The following is a 19,389-nucleotide window of genomic DNA, read 5'->3' as shown; positions in this document are numbered from 1 at the left end:
AGGCACACTCATTTACGCTCTGCCCAACACTGCTTGGAACAGCCGATTGTTACGCCCTGCGTTGGCATCTGAGACGTTTCAGAGTGCCCTCTGGTGGACAAACTATGCTAAATCAGTACTCGAACATGGTTGAATGGTGTTTCTCCCATCCCTTCTTTAGTTTTTTTAATTTGAGTCAGCAAATGGCTAATATCAGCGGTTGGGCTTCACTCTAGAAGATGGCTCCATGCTCTGGTTGCCTAGATAACTGTCTAATGTATTTGCCACCTTATCGTGTTAATCGGCTGTATCTTTGGCTCTAATTGCTTAATCACTTTAATCACTCACTTTAAAGTCTGGACACCTAATTTGCGTCACACTTGCACTGGCTTTCTATGGTCTCCACATATCGTTTTAAATGTGGCTGCCCCTCGATGCTTTTAACCAGACAGTCGTGGTGTCAGATTTGGTGAGTAGTGGCACCAAGATTTAGTGTTTTATTTACTTTGTAAATGCTTCTTCCATACATCCAAGAGATCATTTAACAGCCATTATTTGCAGTTTCTGGTTAACTCCATAATACTGTAGCACTCTATTGTCAGGTGTGTGGCTTAAGTGAGGCTGATGTAATCGAGGTTTGACTGCAGCACTCCAGCAAACAGCCAAGCTTACAGTCATATCGTCCTAGAAAAGACTGTCGTTTTGTTTGAACAAAATAAAAGCCTCCAGAAAAACACACACATGCACACAAAAGCGGACACACAATCACAGACATTTAAGTGGGTCTGTGTTTAGAGCCATATGCCTGCAAATGCGGCTGGTCTCAATAAAACATGGTGGTTGGTTGTTAATCTTTAATAGTTCCTGTCCTTGAGAATTAACCCAGATGAACACACATTTAGGGCACCATCCTCTCTCTTACACACACACACACACACACACACACACACACACATACGTGTTTTCATGATATATCAGTACCTATGACAAAAATGTGACAAATGGGAACGTGCCTTTCTGAAGGTCCTAGAGGCATGGGAATCACAAAAAATTTGACCCATGCTTCCAGGAACACGCCCATCTGTTGAGATTTTGGCTAGGGTTAAATTTTGGTCAAACCTGAATTTACTGCTACTTATGAGGACACTGTCAGGTTTATGTGACTTATGAGTACCATAAGGTCACACACACTGATATTTCATGTTTAGGTGAATTGTGAAGCCCATGGATACACACATAATTTTCAAGTATACATGACTTATAAGGACCAGGTAAGGGTAGGGTCTGTATTTTCAGCTTGGCTCCTTTTGAGATTACAATATAATAGGCATGGATGCACAATAGTAATGCTCACCAGTCGGGTAACTTCTGACAGAAATATCAGACATTCATGTGTTAATACAACACAGTAAATCTGAGCTGTATAGAGACTTAAAAAGAGACATAGCTCAAAAATGTGGTCAGTCTACTTTTTAAGTCTTAATATTGTATTGCATTAATTTTGCAGTGAATGTTTATGTGAATAAAAACATGGAACATTTTCTGCCTTTCTTATTTTTTAATTACAAAATGCACCCATAATAAACAGATTTATGGGTATAAACAATGCAATGCAGAGACCTGTAATACTGAAATAACTGTGAGTGACCTGCAATACTGAAATAACTGAGAGTAACAAACTATCTCCCTTGAGTATTAACTTATGATGGCAAAAACCAGGAGAAAGGACTGAGTAACTTAGTCATTACTAACCCAACAGACAAAGTCAAAAATTAAAAAAAAATAAAAATGAAAATCAAGTTAATTTTAACTGATGCAGCATTCCTGAACCTGCATTTTGTAATTTTATTTATTCATCTTTCTTTTCAATGCTACGATCCTGTTGTGGATGTAATACTTTATGGCAACCCAGTCTCTGCCTTTCAGAGCTGCCGGCTCTGCTTGGATGCAGGAGTCACATTCCTTTTTGCCAGGTACTTTGCAGCTTGTTATGAAATGAAGTAAGTGCCGCTCAACAGCCTTTACTTCATCATCTGTCCACTTGCACCTTGCCTTCCCAGCTGTCATAAATGGAAACAAAAAAATATATATCTTAATGCGAATGTAAGATAAGAGAGAAAATATTCTAGTTTCTAATGTGAATACAAAATGTTCTTAAACCTTGCTTTCTACTGGAGCACTTTAAAGGAGCAATAAGCACAATTCATCATACTTAGGTTGAAGGAATTAAAAATGGCTATGTGAATAATTAGAGGTGTAATTTCATCTGGAGTACAGCATGAAGTCACAATCCCTCTCTCTGTGTTGATCTCCAGCCATAGACTTTGGTTTGGTTTACAGGCAGTGCAAAACAGCACACCTAGCAGTGAAAAGATATTGCTTAATGCTCCTTCAAGGATGCTTGGGATGAACCATTTGAAGTGCTGTGTTCTGCTGGGAATCAAAGAAGATGAAACGGATTATGATAAAAGCTCTTAATAGTGTCATGCCTGAAAAGAATAAACATGTCCATTGATAACAAGTATATTCACTTAAAACATTTTGTATATGGGTACCTTTACCCTTTCCTGGTGCAGTGTTGCTGATGTTTTTGCTGTCCAGGGTGGTTGAGGCAGAAGCGCCCTCCATATTGTCCAGGGTGGTTGAGGCAGAAGCGCCCTCCATGTTGTCCAGGGTGGTTGAGGCAGATGCGCCCTCCATATTGTCCAGGGTGGTTGAGGCAGAAGCGCCCTCCATATTGTCCAGGGTGGTTGAGGCAGAAGCGCCCTCCATATTGTCCAGGGTGGTTGAGGCAGAAGCGCCCTCCATATTGTCCAGGGAAGCTGAGTAAAGTGTGTGGCTTTGGTTCCCAGAATTCTTGGTCCTTGAGCCTTTGAAAAGTAACAGTGAAATATGAGAATTAATGCATTTTTTGTTTGCATTGTAGGCAAAGTCAGCATTGGGCAGTGTGTAATTTTACATTTGATATGAATATTTTACATGTGAACATAATCTACTAATAATACTCATCAATACTCAGGCATCTCCCTAGAAACACATTACTTGCATGCACTACCTCTCAACTTGTGTGCCTAATCTCACAGAAGTGGACCTCCTAATCCTTATATTTAATATTTGCCTTTGTATTGCTTATTTATGCATTTTGCCAGACTTCAATGTATCCAGATCTTTTAGTACCATATTAATGAATGGTGTCTACCATTCTGTCTAATTTATATACTGCTGTCCCTTAAGCCCATCTAACATGACATGAACCTATTAACTGTCTCCAGTCTCATAACTTAAAGATATTATCACACACTGGGCAAGTCAAGATACCTTTGTGTTGTTGAGGGTCAGTGATGGTTTCTCCACTGGAATCATCATCACTTGTAACTGCTTCATCTTGTTGGGGAAAAATAATCAAGACAAAATATTTATATTAGAATCTGCTGAACATTCACAAATGTTATATTCAAAGATAACTATGTTTCAAAAAAAAAGAAAGAAAAAGAATTCACCATCAGGATTGATCACGATGTCATCCAGCCCTTTCCCCTGCAGGTCAGACAGTTTTCCTTTCTCCATTGCAATCAACAGTTTGCTGACTTTTGCAAGCTGCAGGGTACTCTCTGGAAGCCGGTAGAATTCTCGATGGACACGGATGTCGTGTCCGAGAAAGGTGGCAAGTTGATCCATTTCATTTTCTTTTAGATTTAGTACTGTGGACAAAGTGGCAACTTGTTTCCGCAATCTTGTTGAGGTAAGGGCCTCTGGGTACTTTGCACCACATTTATTTGCATACTTGCGAAAGCAGTCAGAGCCTCTGTAATGGGAAAGGACACCTGGGCGTGCAAACAAGTACACATTCTCTGTGTGGACTTGACACTCACTTCTGGCTTTTGCGAGGAGCTCCATTGCAGTGATCATGTCAGGTGTGAGAAGCACAGGTACCATTCTTGATCTTTTACCACGAATCTCAACTCTGTCAAAGTGCTTTGCAAGTTTCCTTTCAAACTCAGTTAGGCCGATCATAATGTCAGGATTCAACTCTGTGCGATTCCGGGATGTAAAAACCTGGAGCTCCATTTTTGAAACTTCTCCTTGCCTTTTTCTGTTAAATAGCACTACCTGCGTCAAAGTCACTTGAGCAAGATTTCCGAAGGTTGTGCTGTTGGGTTTTTCCTCAAGGTCCTTCATGTACATTGCGGACTTGGTAGCAAGAAACGTATGCAGCAGTGACACATCCTGTGTAAATGGCAAAATCTGTGGTTTATTCCATTTGGCTTGTTGAAGTGTGCCCAATGCAGCAGCTGAAATGGACTCTGACCACTTTTTTTCATACAGAGTGGCAAACTGCTTGGCTGACTCTGCAACATCATAGCGATTTGCAATGATGGCTTTACACTGCACAATGCTTGCAACTTTAGCCAAACTGTGTCCCAATTTCAAAGCCAAGGATGGGGTTTTATATGAGTTGCTCTCCTGCTCATAACCAGCAACAGCTCTGACTGCTTGTATGACATGGGGAAAGTTAGTAGGCATAACAAGGTCTTCTGTGCTCTTCAAAGGTGTCATAGCTCTGGCGGTTATCAATAACCTTGCGATCTCTCTCATTTTTTGGCGTATGTAATCATTCCTTTTCTCATTTGGTTTTCTGCCATTGTACAGTGACTCACCAAGGCTAAGAATGTCTCTTTCACTCGTTACTACAAAGGAAATGTCATCCTGATTCATTTCACAAGCAATCTTCCATACAGCTTCATGAACTTGATCAGGTTTCGGTAATTGCAGATGCATCCGTCTTTGCCCAGAGGGAGCTTCCTCATTAAACCTCTGAGGGCACCTTCTCACATGCCTCCAAAGGCAATTTCTTGCATATAGTCCTTGACAAAATTTACAATGACGGTAGTCCTCAGATCCTGTTGCAGTAGTGGGTCTTCGACAAGCAACCATTTCTCCAGCACCAGAAGTTGCCACAGTAGCATTATGGTTAAAGTTTCCCCTCTTCTTAATAGAGCGCAACAAATCTCTTCTTTTGCAGGATCTTTTATCATAACTGAAGGCGCTTGCAACTTCCGGCACATTACCGTGGGCAGATTCAAGGTGTCTTGCCAATTTAGCAATGGCCTTTTTACAATATAGACAGTATTGCTTCTTGTTGTACTTGCTTTGTCTTTCCGTGTTTGGCAAAGGTAGGACTTTTATGGAGCTGTTTTTAGGTGATGTGACCCCTGATGAATCAAAACTGCGGCTTGTTACCGAAGTACTGTGACTGCTACTTCTCAGTGACAAATTAAATGTTGTAGGTTTCTCTGAACTGGTGATCTTCCCACTGTGTCCTGAAGCCGTCTCCAATGCCATGTCATTTAACGTATTTTGGGGAACCACAGATTCTGTGATTTTCATGTCCACACTATGGAGACTTGTGTCAGAGGAACTGCCACATGAATCTGGGAAATAGTCTTTATCTTCATAATCCGTACAATCTGAGAATTCATCAGTAGAGATCTGAACGAAAATGGAGAAAAAGCATCTTTGTATTTATTAATAGCTAGAATGTCATTCCCCCTCCAGTAGCAGAACATTCTGCAATCCATGACTTGATGAAAATGCATTCATGTAGTAAATATGCATAATTACATAGCATAAACAATTTGAATGAAGAAGAAAAAGGCAGCTGGCTTACCTGCTCTGAGGTAGCTGTCTGGTGAAAGGTGAGAACTCGAGATTTTTGTCTGGCCTTACATGAAACGTAACAAATTCAATGTTTGTAATTATAATTCATTTGAAAACTAACTCAAAATTATTATGCAATTCAGTATACTGTAAAAAACATTGCTAGTAGGTTAAGAAATGAAAAACAATGCATTGTAACTTAATAGTGAGAATGATTTAACATACATATCACACACTTTGTGTCATGTCATTTTGACATAAAATCTTGGGTGAAAATTAATTTGTGAACCCTGTCAATCATTAATTATATTTGCTGAGATGAAAGGCTGCATTGAGTTCACATATATGTCACAGATACATTAGTGAACATTATTGACAGGAGGATCTGAGTTCCTTATGCCAGATTCTATAGAAACTTAACACAGTACAGTTCTGCTACCCAACAATATGAGGACAGTGTAACACACACACACTAGAGTTGTTGGTCCAACCATATGAGGACGTATTCTGAAACACACTCATGTTCTTCACAGCTTGAAACAATATGAGGACATGACGACTGAACACATGTAGAGTTCATGTTCCTGACTTCCAACTTGTCCTGCTGTTGTCAATAAAAGCTCTAAACCCAACACTGATGTAAAGCCATCTATTTCCCCAGAAATCCAATCATGTAAACTGATCAGCTTCAGGTTAAATGGACAAAAACATGTGTAAAAGGACAAAAATATTAAATTTAATTGGAATAAAGACCAAATTGATGCTTTAAAGGGAAAGTTTGGACTAACAACTGGTATAGCCAATTTCCTTCTCCTAATGCTAATGTTGATTTTGGGAAACTTTCACTCAAACTGATTGTTTTAATACAATCAAAGTGCATTTCATTTATGCACTAGGCCCAACTGACTCATATACTTGATTCCAAATACAAAAATTTATGCGTAACCTGTTGGAGGAATGAAGTGGATTTGTCACTCACTTCTTGGTCTGTAGGAGGTTGGGACAGGGTCTCAACACTTGGTGTCTGCAACAAAAGACAACAATATAATGTCAGAAACATTCTGTACTACAAATGCTGACTAGCTCATTAACTACAGATCATACTTGTTTCAGTGAACATTATTACAGAAGGATCTGACTTCCTTATGCCAGATTCTATAGAAACTTAACACAGTACAGTTCTGCTACCCAACAATATGAGGACAGTGTAACACACACACTAGAGTTGTTGGTCCAACCATATGAGGACGTATTCTGAAACACACTCATGTTCTTCACAGCTTGAAACAATATGAGGACATGACGACTGAACACATGTAGAGTTCATGTTCCTGACTTCTAACTTGTCCTGCTGTTGTCAATAAAAGCTCTAAACCCAACACTGATGTAAAGCCATCTATTTCCCCAGAAATCCAATCATGTAAACTGATCAGCTTCAGGTTAAATGGACAAAAACATGTGTAAAAGGACAAAAATATTAAATTTAATTGGAATAAAGACCAAATTGATGCTTTAAAGGGAAAGTTTGGACTAACAACTGGTATAGCCAATTTCCTTCTCCTAATGCTAATGTTGATTTTGGGAAACTTTCACTCAAACTGATTGTTTTAATACAATCAAAGTGCATTTCATTTATGCACTAGGCCCAACTGACTCATATACTTGATTCCAAATACAAAAATTTATGCGTAACCTGTTGGAGGAATGAAGTGGATTTGTCACTCACTTCTTGGTCTGTAGGAGGTTGGGACAGGGTCTCAACACTTGGTGTCTGCAACAAAAGACAACAATATAATGTCAGAAACATTCTGTACTACAAATGCTGACTAGCTCATTAACTACAGATCATACTTGTTTCAGTGAACATTATTACAGAAGGATCTGACTTCCTTATGCCAGATTCTATAGAAACTTAACACAGTACAGTTCTGCTACCCAACAATATGAGGACAGTGTAACACACACACACTAGAGTTGTTGGTCCAACCATATGAGGACGTATTCTGAAACACACTCATGTTCTTCACAGCTTGAAACAATATGAGGACATGACGACTGAACACATGTAGAGTTCATGTTCCTGACTTCCAACTTGTCCTGCTGTTGTCAATAAAAGCTCTAAACCCAACACTGATGTAAAGCCATCTATTTCCCCAGAAATCCAATCATGTAAACTGATCAGCTTCAGGTTAAATGGACAAAAACATGTGTAAAAGGACAAAAATATTAAATTTAATTGGAATAAAGACCAAATTGATGCTTTAAAGGGAAAGTTTGGACTAACAACTGGTATAGCCAATTTCCTTCTCCTAATGCTAATGTTGATTTTGGGAAACTTTCACTCAAACTGATTGTTTTAATACAATCAAAGTGCATTTCATTTATGCACTAGGCCCAACTGACTCATATACTTGATTCCAAATACAAAAATTTATGCGTAACCTGTTGGAGGAATGAAGTGGATTTGTCACTCACTTCTTGGTCTGTAGGAGGTTGGGACAGGGTCTCAACACTTGGTGTCTGCAACAAAAGACAACAATATAATGTCAGAAACATTCTGTACTACAAATGCTGACTAGCTCATTAACTACAGATCATACTTGTTTCAGTGAACATTATTACAGAAGGATCTGACTTCCTTATGCCAGATTCTATAGAAACTTAACACAGTACAGTTCTGCTACCCAACAATATGAGGACAGTGTAACACACACACACTAGAGTTGTTGGTCCAACCATATGAGGACGTATTCTGAAACACACTCATGTTCTTCACAGCTTGAAACAATATGAGGACATGACGACTGAACACATGTAGAGTTCATGTTCCTGACTTCTAACTTGTCCTGCTGTTGTCAATAAAAGCTCTAAACCCAACACTGATGTAAAGCCATCTATTTCCCCAGAAATCCAATCATGTAAACTGATCAGCTTCAGGTTAAATGGACAAAAACATGCGTAAAAGGACAAAAATATTAAATTTAATTGGAATAAAGACCAAATTGATGCTTTAAAGGGAAAGTTTGGACTAACAACTGGTATAGCCAATTTCCTTCTCCTAATGCTAATGTTGATTTTGGGAAACTTTCACTCAAACTGATTGTTTTAATACAATCAAAGTGCATTTCATTTATGCACTAGGCCCAACTGACTCATATACTTGATTCCAAATACAAAAATTTATGCGTAACCTGTTGGAGGAATGAAGTGGATTTGTCACTCACTTCTTGGTCTGTAGGAGGTTGGGACAGGGTCTCAACACTTGGTGTCTGCAACAAAAGACAACAATATAATGTCAGAAACATTCTGTACTACAAATGCTGACTAGCTCATTAACTACAGATCATACTTGTTTCAGTGAACATTATTACAGAAGGATCTGACTTCCTTATGCCAGATTCTATAGAAACTTAACACAGTACAGTTCTGCTACCCAACAATATGAGGACAGTGTAACACACACACTAGAGTTGTTGGTCCAACCATATGAGGACGTATTCTGAAACACACTCATGTTCTTCACAGCTTGAAACAATATGAGGACATGACGACTGAACACATGTAGAGTTCATGTTCCTGACTTCTAACTTGTCCTGCTGTTGTCAATAAAAGCTCTAAACCCAACACTGATGTAAAGCCATCTATTTCCCCAGAAATCCAATCATGTAAACTGATCAGCTTCAGGTTAAATGGACAAAAACATGTGTAAAAGGACAAAAATATTAAATTTAATTGGAATAAAGACCAAATTGATGCTTTAAAGGGAAAGTTTGGACTAACAACTGGTATAGCCAATTTCCTTCTCCTAATGCTAATGTTGATTTTGGGAAACTTTCACTCAAACTGATTGTTTTAATACAATCAAAGTGCATTTCATTTATGCACTAGGCCCAACTGACTCATATACTTGATTCCAAATACAAAAATTTATGCGTAACCTGTTGGAGGAATGAAGTGGATTTGTCACTCACTTCTTGGTCTGTAGGAGGTTGGGACAGGGTCTCAACACTTGGTGTCTGCAACAAAAGACAACAATATAATGTCAGAAACATTCTGTACTACAAATGCTGACTAGCTCATTAACTACAGATCATACTTGTTTCAGTGAACATTATTACAGAAGGATCTGACTTCCTTATGCCAGATTCTATAGAAACTTAACACAGTACAGTTCTGCTACCCAACAATATGAGGACAGTGTAACACACACACACTAGAGTTGTTGGTCCAACCATATGAGGACGTATTCTGAAACACACTCATGTTCTTCACAGCTTGAAACAATATGAGGACATGACGACTGAACACATGTAGAGTTCATGTTCCTGACTTCTAACTTGTCCTGCTGTTGTCAATAAAAGCTCTAAACCCAACACTGATGTAAAGCCATCTATTTCCCCAGAAATCCAATCATGTAAACTGATCAGCTTCAGGTTAAATGGACAAAAACATGCGTAAAAGGACAAAAATATTAAATTTAATTGGAATAAAGACCAAATTGATGCTTTAAAGGGAAAGTTTGGACTAACAACTGGTATAGCCAATTTCCTTCTCCTAATGCTAATGTTGATTTTGGGAAACTTTCACTCAAACTGATTGTTTTAATACAATCAAAGTGCATTTCATTTATGCACTAGGCCCAACTGACTCATATACTTGATTCCAAATACAAAAATTTATGCGTAACCTGTTGGAGGAATGAAGTGGATTTGTCACTCACTTCTTGGTCTGTAGGAGGTTGGGACAGGGTCTCAACACTTGGTGTCTGCAACAAAAGACAACAATATAATGTCAGAAACATTCTGTACTACAAATGCTGACTAGCTCATTAACTACAGATCATACTTGTTTCAGTGAACATTATTACAGAAGGATCTGACTTCCTTATGCCAGATTCTATAGAAACTTAACACAGTACAGTTCTGCTACCCAACAATATGAGGACAGTGTAACACACACACTAGAGTTGTTGGTCCAACCATATGAGGACGTATTCTGAAACACACTCATGTTCTTCACAGCTTGAAACAATATGAGGACATGACGACTGAACACATGTAGAGTTCATGTTCCTGACTTCTAACTTGTCCTGCTGTTGTCAATAAAAGCTCTAAACCCAACACTGATGTAAAGCCATCTATTTCCCCAGAAATCCAATCATGTAAACTGATCAGCTTCAGGTTAAATGGACAAAAACATGTGTAAAAGGACAAAAATATTAAATTTAATTGGAATAAAGACCAAATTGATGCTTTAAAACCCTCGCAGGGTTTAAGTCAAAATAGGGACCCTTTGGATTTTTGATTCTCAATATATCAATCATTTTAAAGACTAGTTGCATGAAACTTGGCCATGAGGTGCATTTTAGGATTATTTTTAAAATTCAATGATCCCCTCTATGGTGTGGTATATAGCAAAGGAGATTCACATAAGTGTTACCTCCTGTGTTCCTCGTACCATTTTGGGTCCCATTGACTCCCATTATAATCACATATTTTCGATATACTGTAATCCTGACATGTGATGATGCCTTTCTCGTGAATACCTAATGGATCTAAGCCTCAGCCTTCAAAATAAAGGAAAAATAGGTTTTGGATCAAATGAGCAAAATATTAGGTACAGCACCACCATAGACATTTTCAGTGGTTTTGAATGCAGGACATGGTTAACTTACTATGCAAAATACATGACAATAAAACAGCTCACCACCATAAAATAGTCTTGATGTAGTGGAACTGATATAACAGAGTGGTGTGAATGTGATTGAGAATATATTTATACTGTGTGTCGGTCGCAAACAAAACAGCCTATAGAGCCGCCTTCTTGAAGTGAACAACGGCAGCCTGCTCCGTTTTTTGTTTTTTTTCCCTTCTCTGAACCTCTGTCAGTGTTATGTTGCTCCACTTTGCACACACTGGCTCTGAGCAAGTGAGTGGAGGGGTGCAAAAGCAGCCACGTGTTTGCAGAGCAGAGGGGGGAGGGGTGCAAAAACAGCCACCTGTTTGCAGAGCAGAGGGGGGAGGGGCAGTTGTTACTCTCTCAGTGGCAAGTCAGCAGAGCTGGGGGAGAGACAGAGAGAGATCCTTTTCTATCTTCTTGGATTCAAGTGCACATTTGAAGTCTGTGAGAATAGTTTGCAGCCTTGTCTTGCGAGTCATTTCTGCACAGACGCCACGAAATGCACAGACGCGCGCACGGACAACACAAAGCGCACGGTCAATTTCGGGGAGGCTCTTGCTGAGAAAGAGCAGCAGTGCTCATCGTGCAAACAGCACATTATTATCGTAACTGCTGCAAAGATATATATATTCTGAAACACACTCATGTTCTTCACAGCTTGAAACAATATGAGGACATGACGACTGAACACATGTAGAGTTCATGTTCCTGACTTCTAACTTGTCCTGCTGTTGGCAATAAAAGCTCTAAACCCAACACTGATGTAAAGCCATCTATTTCCCCAGAAATCCAATCATGTAAACTGATCAGCTTCAGGTTAAATGGACAAAAACATGTGTAAAAGGACAAAAATATTAAATTTAATTGGAATAAAGACCAAATTGATGCTTTAAAACCCTCGCAGGGTTTAAGTCAAAATAGGGACCCTTTGGATTTTTGATTCTCAATATATCAATCATTTTAAAGACTAGTTGCATGAAACTTGGCCATGAGGTGCATTTTAGGATTATTTTTAAAATTCAATGATCCCCTCTATGGTGTGGTATATAGCAAAGGAGATTCACATAAGTGTTACCTCCTGTGTTCCTCGTACCATTTTGGGTCCCATTGACTCCCATTATAATCACATATTTTCGATATACTGTAATCCTGACATGTGATGATGCCTTTCTCGTGAATACCTAATGGATCTAAGCCTCAGCCTTCAAAATAAAGGAAAAATAGGTTTTGGATCAAATGAGCACAATATTAGGTACAGCACCACCATAGACATTTTCAGTGGTTTTGAATGCAGGACATGGTTATCTTACTATGCAAAATACATGACAATAAAACAGCTCACCACCATAAAATAGTCTTGATGTAGTGGAACTGATATAACAGAGTGGTGTGAATGTGATTGAGAATATATTTATACTGTGTGTCGGTCGCAAACAAAACAGCCTATAGAGCCGCCTTCTTGAAGTGAACAACGGCAGCCTGCTCCGTTTTTTGTTTTTTTTCCCTTCTCTGAACCTCTGTCAGTGTTATGTTGCTCCACTTTGCACACACTGGCTCTGAGCAAGTGAGTGGAGGGGTGCAAAAGCAGCCACGTGTTTGCAGAGCAGAGGGGGGAGGGGTGCAAAAACAGCCACCTGTTTGCAGAGCAGAGGGGGGAGGGGCAGTTGTTACTCTCTCAGTGGCAAGTCAGCAGAGCTGGGGGAGAGACAGAGAGAGATCCTTTTCTATCTTCTTGGATTCAAGTGCACATTTGAAGTCTGTGAGAATAGTTTGCAGCCTTGTCTTGCGAGTCATTTCTGCACAGACGCCACGAAATGCACAGACGCGCGCACGGACAACACAAAGCGCACGGTCAATTTCGGGGAGGCTCTTGCTGAGAAAGAGCAGCAGTGCTCATCGTGCAAACAGCACATTATTATCGTAACTGCTGCAAAGATATATATATTCTGAAACACACTCATGTTCTTCACAGCTTGAAACAATATGAGGACATGACGACTGAACACATGTAGAGTTCATGTTCCTGACTTCTAACTTGTCCTGCTGTTGGCAATAAAAGCTCTAAACCCAACACTGATGTAAAGCCATCTATTTCCCCAGAAATCCAATCATGTAAACTGATCAGCTTCAGGTTAAATGGACAAAAACATGTGTAAAAGGACAAAAATATCAAATTTTGTCAATAAAACCCTGCACTGATCTACTCTGGTCTTCATAACTAGAATAATATCTATCTTTTCATCTACTAATATTTAACATTCCCTGTACTGCACAATCTATGAAGAGGATTTACTTACCAGAGCTCGCCATGGCCACATAGATTCTCCATAGTCATAGGTGATTTCACTCTCCGCTTGGATATTTTCAATAGCAAACAAGCAGAGATGAGGTTTATCCTGGACTGCCAGCTGTTTCATCTTGCAGTTTGGGTACTTGTGGTCATCATTAACCAGCCGGCCAAGTGAGTCGTCTTCACGGGAGGCATCAATGCTAAAAGTGAAGAAAAGAACATATGTTTTGTTCACTAAAAACATAATGTTGTAAAGAACAACTGATATTGTATATGCCTTTACTTACCACCATGTGCTATTTTTCCATTTAAAATCAAATAGGAAAGCAGTTTGCTTTTCTGTGTACTTTTTCTGCCGCTTGTCCCGTTCATGTTCTGAGATAAGCTCCCCACGGTACTCGACCACAAAGGATCCCTTTTCAATTGGTTCAGAGGCAAATACACCACGTCCTAATACAAGATGTTCAATAAGTAGCGTTAAGTAATACAATCCAAATCAGGTTTACTGCAGCTGATCAGCCACTGACAAAACATATGCAGAACAAACAATCACAAAATGTTTTAATTGTGAGGGGAACATCTAGATCAGGGGTGCCCAATCCCGGTCCTCGAGAGCTACTGTCCTGCAGCTTTTAGATGCATCCTTGTTCCACACAGCTCTCGAGGACCGGGATTGGGCACCCCTGATCTAGATGCTTACGTTCAGGGCTGCAACAAATGAGTTGATACAATAAATAAATGCTAATAATAAAAAAAACAATTATTAAAATAGTTGGCAACAAATTTCAAATACATGAAAATATAAAACATTTTTTAATCTAGATGATAGATAGATAGCTAGCTAGCTTTGGGAGGTTCCCTCAGGGAAACTGAAGCAATTGTTATATATTTGTCACGGTCCGGGGCAGCGGCCGTGTGGAGAGTGGAAGGAGGACCCAAAACGCAGCACTTATTCAGGTGTGAGGGTGATTTATTGATAATATCAAACACAAAGTGGAGATGGCAAACAGAACTAAGGACGAAACTAAACTGGGATAAACTACACAGAGGAGTGGGAAACCTGAACATGAAGGGAGAACAGCAGGGAGAGCACGCAGAGGATTACACCAGGTATGAACACAGACGACGCGACGAGGAACAGAGGCAAACACACACTATAAATACACAGAGAGACACTGGGAAGTCACACACAGGTGGGAGACACAGCTGGACCTGATTAACCTGATGAGACAGGGGAACACTAACACCAGGGACCAACAGAGGGAGCACAAACCCAGAACCCAGTGTCTAAAATCCCAAACACAAACCATCCCAAAACAGCCATGAATAATAATGAAAGTAATAACAATAAAGAACATAAACACAAAGTCACCAAGTCATGGTCGCAGGGCCATGACAATATTATTAAATATTATAATAAACATTAGTTGCAGCTCTGGTAATATTCATGCAGTAGCCATAAGGAACAACATATAACATACCTTTATAGTCATTGATCCATTGGGCCTTTAAACAAGTCTTGTCACTTCCAGATAAAATAAAGTGAGCAGCCTCTGCTTCAGGACGAAGTCTGAGTCTTCTTTTTGACATGTTCTTCACTCTCAATCTGCTCAACCTGTACACATCTTCATGAGAAAATGACGAAAAGTCAGCAAGACAAAACCAACCAGTACTTTCTTTACATGGTATTTTAAATAGTATTTTTCTGCCTTAAATCACAATGCATTTGCTAATCAGACTAATATACCAGTGCAAACACTTTGCAAATGTAATGTGACATTAAATTACCTTCACGAATAATTTTAACATGCCAATACACGGACAAATACTGTAAACTGTGCACTTTACTACCATTACTGAAACACTAATGTCATTGATTTGTGCTAAACAGGAAAACATTAATATTATCATTTAAATCCCAGAAAACATATCTTGAAATAAAATGCGTGTTGCAGTAGCCTACACTTAAAAAGAGCTTAGACTGACTGTCTCTGCAGTTGCAGATGCAGAGAGGGCCGCAGGCCCTTTAACTCCAGTGGAAATTTAAAAACAACTAAATTTAACTTCTAATATCTGTTGCTGAAGATAAAGCTAAAGTATATTTATTACCATTTATCATCATGCACCATTTTAACTTTATTCAAATCGATTGTGTGTTGTTTCCATTCCATTTAGCTAACATTAATTAGCTTGTTAAACATACAACTTTACCTCGAAGCGTGCGTGAAATCATGGATATCAAAGGTAAATACATACGTCAAGATAAATCTCTCCTGAGTGCTGAAGGTCCCGGATGTGCCGTTCACGCAGAGCTCCGGCGAGTTTGTATCTTGCCGTGACCAGCAGCTCTTTGGTTGAGGCTTTCGAACAATCAGATGCATCTTTACTCACTTGTTGACCAATCAGAGACGTCGTTCTATGCTCCACTGACGAAATGCTGCATCCTCTCACCAGCCACGGTCTCTCCTCGTCCATTTAACAACAAAAACACAGCAACACGTGCTGGATTTGAGGTAGGAACACTTGAGAACTGTCACAATGTTTTGCAAACTGCTGTTACAGTTAATTTCGTTCCGTTAATTTGTTTGGTTCCTATTCTTAAGTAACACTTAATACACATGTGGTTAGCTTGCTGGTCTAGTTTAAGTTAGCATGGGCATGCTGTTCACTGAGAGTAAGGCCAAAATTGTCCTGATATTGTCAGTGTGTTATCATAAACATGCAGCACCCCTAGACCCCCAAGTTAAAATACAGATAATAGATAAGCAATTTAAGAAAATAAGTATAATGTATATAATAAATGATTTTACTGTCACTTTCCTGGGTCTGTTGACCCAGCGTTTTAAGTTTTAGTTTGTTTGGATGTCGATGTTTGTTTATAAGTTCTTTAGGTTTGCTAAGTTCATTTGTTTATTAGATTACCCTTGTGATGTCTGTTTTATTGGGAAAGTCCTTGTCCTATATGCAATGAGTCTAGTTTTGTTTCCCCTTGTCCCAGCTGTTCCTCATCCCCTCATTATCTCTCTGTGTACTTACAGTGGCTTGCAAAAGTATTCGTCCCTCTTTTCCACATTTTGTCACATTACTGCCACAAACACAAATTGTCATGGTCCTGGGTCGGTGACCTAGCGCTTTTAGTTTATTATCATTTTCTAGTTTATTATTATTATGATGATGATTATTATTATTGTTTGAGTTCTATGTCTTATATTTGGTCTGCCTCTGAGTCTGTGTCTCTGTCTATGGTGTCACCCCGTATGTTTGTGAATCTGTCTGTTTAGTTCTGTGTCTTGTTTGGTTCCCCGTGTCTGAGTTTCCTGTTTTATTGTGAAGGTCTCTGTCTGATGTGAGTGTGTTCACTTTACGTTTCCCCTGTCCCGTCAGCTCTGATTCCTCCCAGCCGTGTTGCCCTCCTGTCTCTCATCCCCTGATTACTGGTGTGTGTATTTAAGCCCTGTGTGTTCTCCTGCCTGTTGCCGGTTTGTCTGTGTTCCTCCGTGTCAGTCTGTGTTACTCGGTGTCCTGCTGGTCGTCGTCTCGGCCTCTCAGCCCTTTGTCGTATGCTCCCAGGTCTGTTATTTTAGTTCTTCCCAGTTTAGGTGTCTTCAGTTATTTGTCATGCCCCACTGCTTGTTTGCCACTACACCTTGTAAATAAACTTCACTAGCATTTTCATCCACTGCTTGCATCTCGGGTCCTCCTTCCTCCACACCACACGGCTCGCCTTCCCAGCCGTGACACAAATCAATTTTAATGGAATCCAATTGCAGCAAAAGGTGGTTCTACAAAGTATTGACTCAGGGGGCTGAATAATTGCGCACACCCCACTTTTCAGTTATTTATTTGTAAAAAATGTTTGGAATCATGTATGATTTTTGTTCCACTTCTCACGTGTACACCACTTTGTATTGGTCTTTCACGTGGAATTCCAATAAAATTGATTCATGTTTGTGGCTGTAATGTGACAAAATGTGGGAAAGTTAAAGGGGGCCGAATACTTTTGCAAGCCACTGTAAGTCCTGTCCTAATTTGTTCAGTGTCAGGTCATCTGTTGTCTTTGGTGCCACGTTTCCATGTTCCAGGTATCTTTGTATCCATGTCAGGTTTCATGGTTTTTTTTTTTTTTTTTTTTTAATAAAAAATATTTTCCCCAGGTTAGGTTATTGTTTATCTTCACCTCTGCCTTCTGTTTTGTAATCTTTTAATTAAATTAAATTTTATTTATATAGCGCCAAATCACAACAACAATCGCCTGAAGGCGCTTTATATTGTACAGTAGATCGCACAATAATAGATACAGAGGAAAAACCCAACAATCATAGGACCACCTATGAGCAAGCGCTTTGGCGACAGTGGGAAGGAAAAACTCCCTTTTAACAGGAAGAAACCTCTGGCAGAACCAGGCTCAGGGAGCGGCGGGCATCTGCTGTGACTAGTTGGGGTGAGAAAAGGAAGACAGGACAAAGACATGCTGTGGATTAATAACAAGTATGATTCAGTGCAGAGAGGTCTATTAACACACAGTGAGTGAGAAAGGTGACTGGAAAGGAAAAAACTCAGTGCTTCATGGGAATCCCCCGGCAGCCTACATCTACTGCAGCACAACTAAGGGAGGATCCAGGGTCATCTGATCCAGCCCTAACTATATGCTTTAGCAAAAAGGAAAGTTTGAAGCCTAATCTTAAAAGTAGAGATTAATAAACGGCTTGCTTTCTGTTAATATTCAAATTTTCTTTCACGTTCCTTTGTGTCTGCATTTTGGTTCCACTCCTCAAATTCATACATATGTCTAACCGTTTTTCCCCACTCGGCGACACACCCGTCGGGGGTCAAACTCTGGTAATTCTGTTCTCAGACATGTGAAGCTAGAGACACCGGCAACCATAGTCAATTGTCTTCCAGGGGCCAGAGCAGGCGACATTGAAGGAAATTTAAAACTGCTGGCTAAGGGTAAACGTAAATTCAGTAAAATCATAATTCACGTCGGCAGTAATGACACCCGGTTACGCCAATCGGAGGTCACTAAAATCAATATTGAATCGGTGTGTAACTTTGCCAAAACAATGTCGGACTCTGTAGTTTTCTCTGGTCCCCTCCCCAATCAGACCAGGAGTGACATGTTTAGCCGCATGTTCTCCTTAAATTGCTGGCTGTCTGAGTGGTGTCCCAGAAACGATGTGGGCTTCATAGATAATTGGCAAACCTTCTGAAGGAAACCTGGTCTTGTAAGGAGAGACGGCATCCATCCCACTTTGGATGGAGCAGCTCTCATTTCTAGAAATATGGACAAATTAATTAAACCCCCCATAATATGACTATCCAGAGTTGGGACCAGGAAGCAGAGTTGCAGTCTTACACGCCTCTCTGCAGCTTCTCTTCTCCTGTTACCCCCCCCCCCCCCCAAAAAAAAAAAACATCTCCTTTGAGACTGTGTCAGCTCCAAAACAGACAAAAAACAAAATAAAAACCAGCAACAAACAACTTAAACATAAACAATTACAAAGAAAGAACAATCGATTTGCCTTACAGAAACCTGGTTGCAGCAGGATGATTATGTTAGTTTAAATGAATCAACACCCCCGAGTCATTCTAACTACCAGAAACCTCGAAGCACAGGCCGAGGGGGCGGTGTGGCAGCAATTTTTCACACCAGCCTATTAATTAATGAAAGACCAAGACAGACTTTTAATTCATTTGAAAGCCTGATGCTTAACATTGTCCACCCCAGCTGAAAAATTTTAGAAACCAGTCTTATTTGTTATCATCTATTGTCCACCTGGGCC

The 19,389-nt window shown here is 39.7% G+C and overlaps 1 protein-coding gene across 4 annotated transcripts; it reads right to left on the bottom strand.

The window, feature by feature from the left end:
• Positions 1-1,099: 1,099 nt before the first annotated feature.
• On the bottom strand, positions 1,100-15,221 carry LOC145419283 (uncharacterized). Of its 4 annotated transcripts, none has more exons than XM_080301066.1 (12): positions 15,088-15,221; positions 13,894-14,056; positions 13,614-13,806; positions 10,358-10,402; positions 9,609-9,653; positions 7,364-7,408; positions 6,617-6,661; positions 5,648-5,701; positions 3,480-5,469; positions 3,298-3,363; positions 2,535-2,849; positions 1,100-2,039 (listed from the first exon to the last, which is right to left on the bottom strand). In XM_080301066.1, the coding sequence occupies exons 1-12, from the start codon at positions 15,194-15,196 to the stop codon at positions 1,825-1,827; spliced, it is 3,285 nt and encodes a 1,094-aa protein (XP_080157192.1). In that variant the 5' UTR covers positions 15,197-15,221; the 3' UTR covers positions 1,100-1,824. The 4 variants fall into 4 exon arrangements, with proteins under 4 accessions (XP_080157192.1, XP_080157193.1, XP_080157194.1 ...); XM_080301067.1 differs by having other exon boundaries at positions 2,541-2,849; XM_080301068.1 differs by lacking the exon at positions 9,609-9,653.
• Between the last annotated feature and the right edge of the window lie 4,168 nt (positions 15,222-19,389).

The sequence above is a fragment of the Astatotilapia calliptera genome, chromosome 4, assembly GCF_964374335.1.
Source record: "Astatotilapia calliptera chromosome 4, fAstCal68.1, whole genome shotgun sequence".
Classification (NCBI taxonomy): domain Eukaryota; kingdom Metazoa; phylum Chordata; class Actinopteri; order Cichliformes; family Cichlidae; genus Astatotilapia; species Astatotilapia calliptera.
This window is presented reverse-complemented; position numbering and strand designations above follow the sequence as displayed.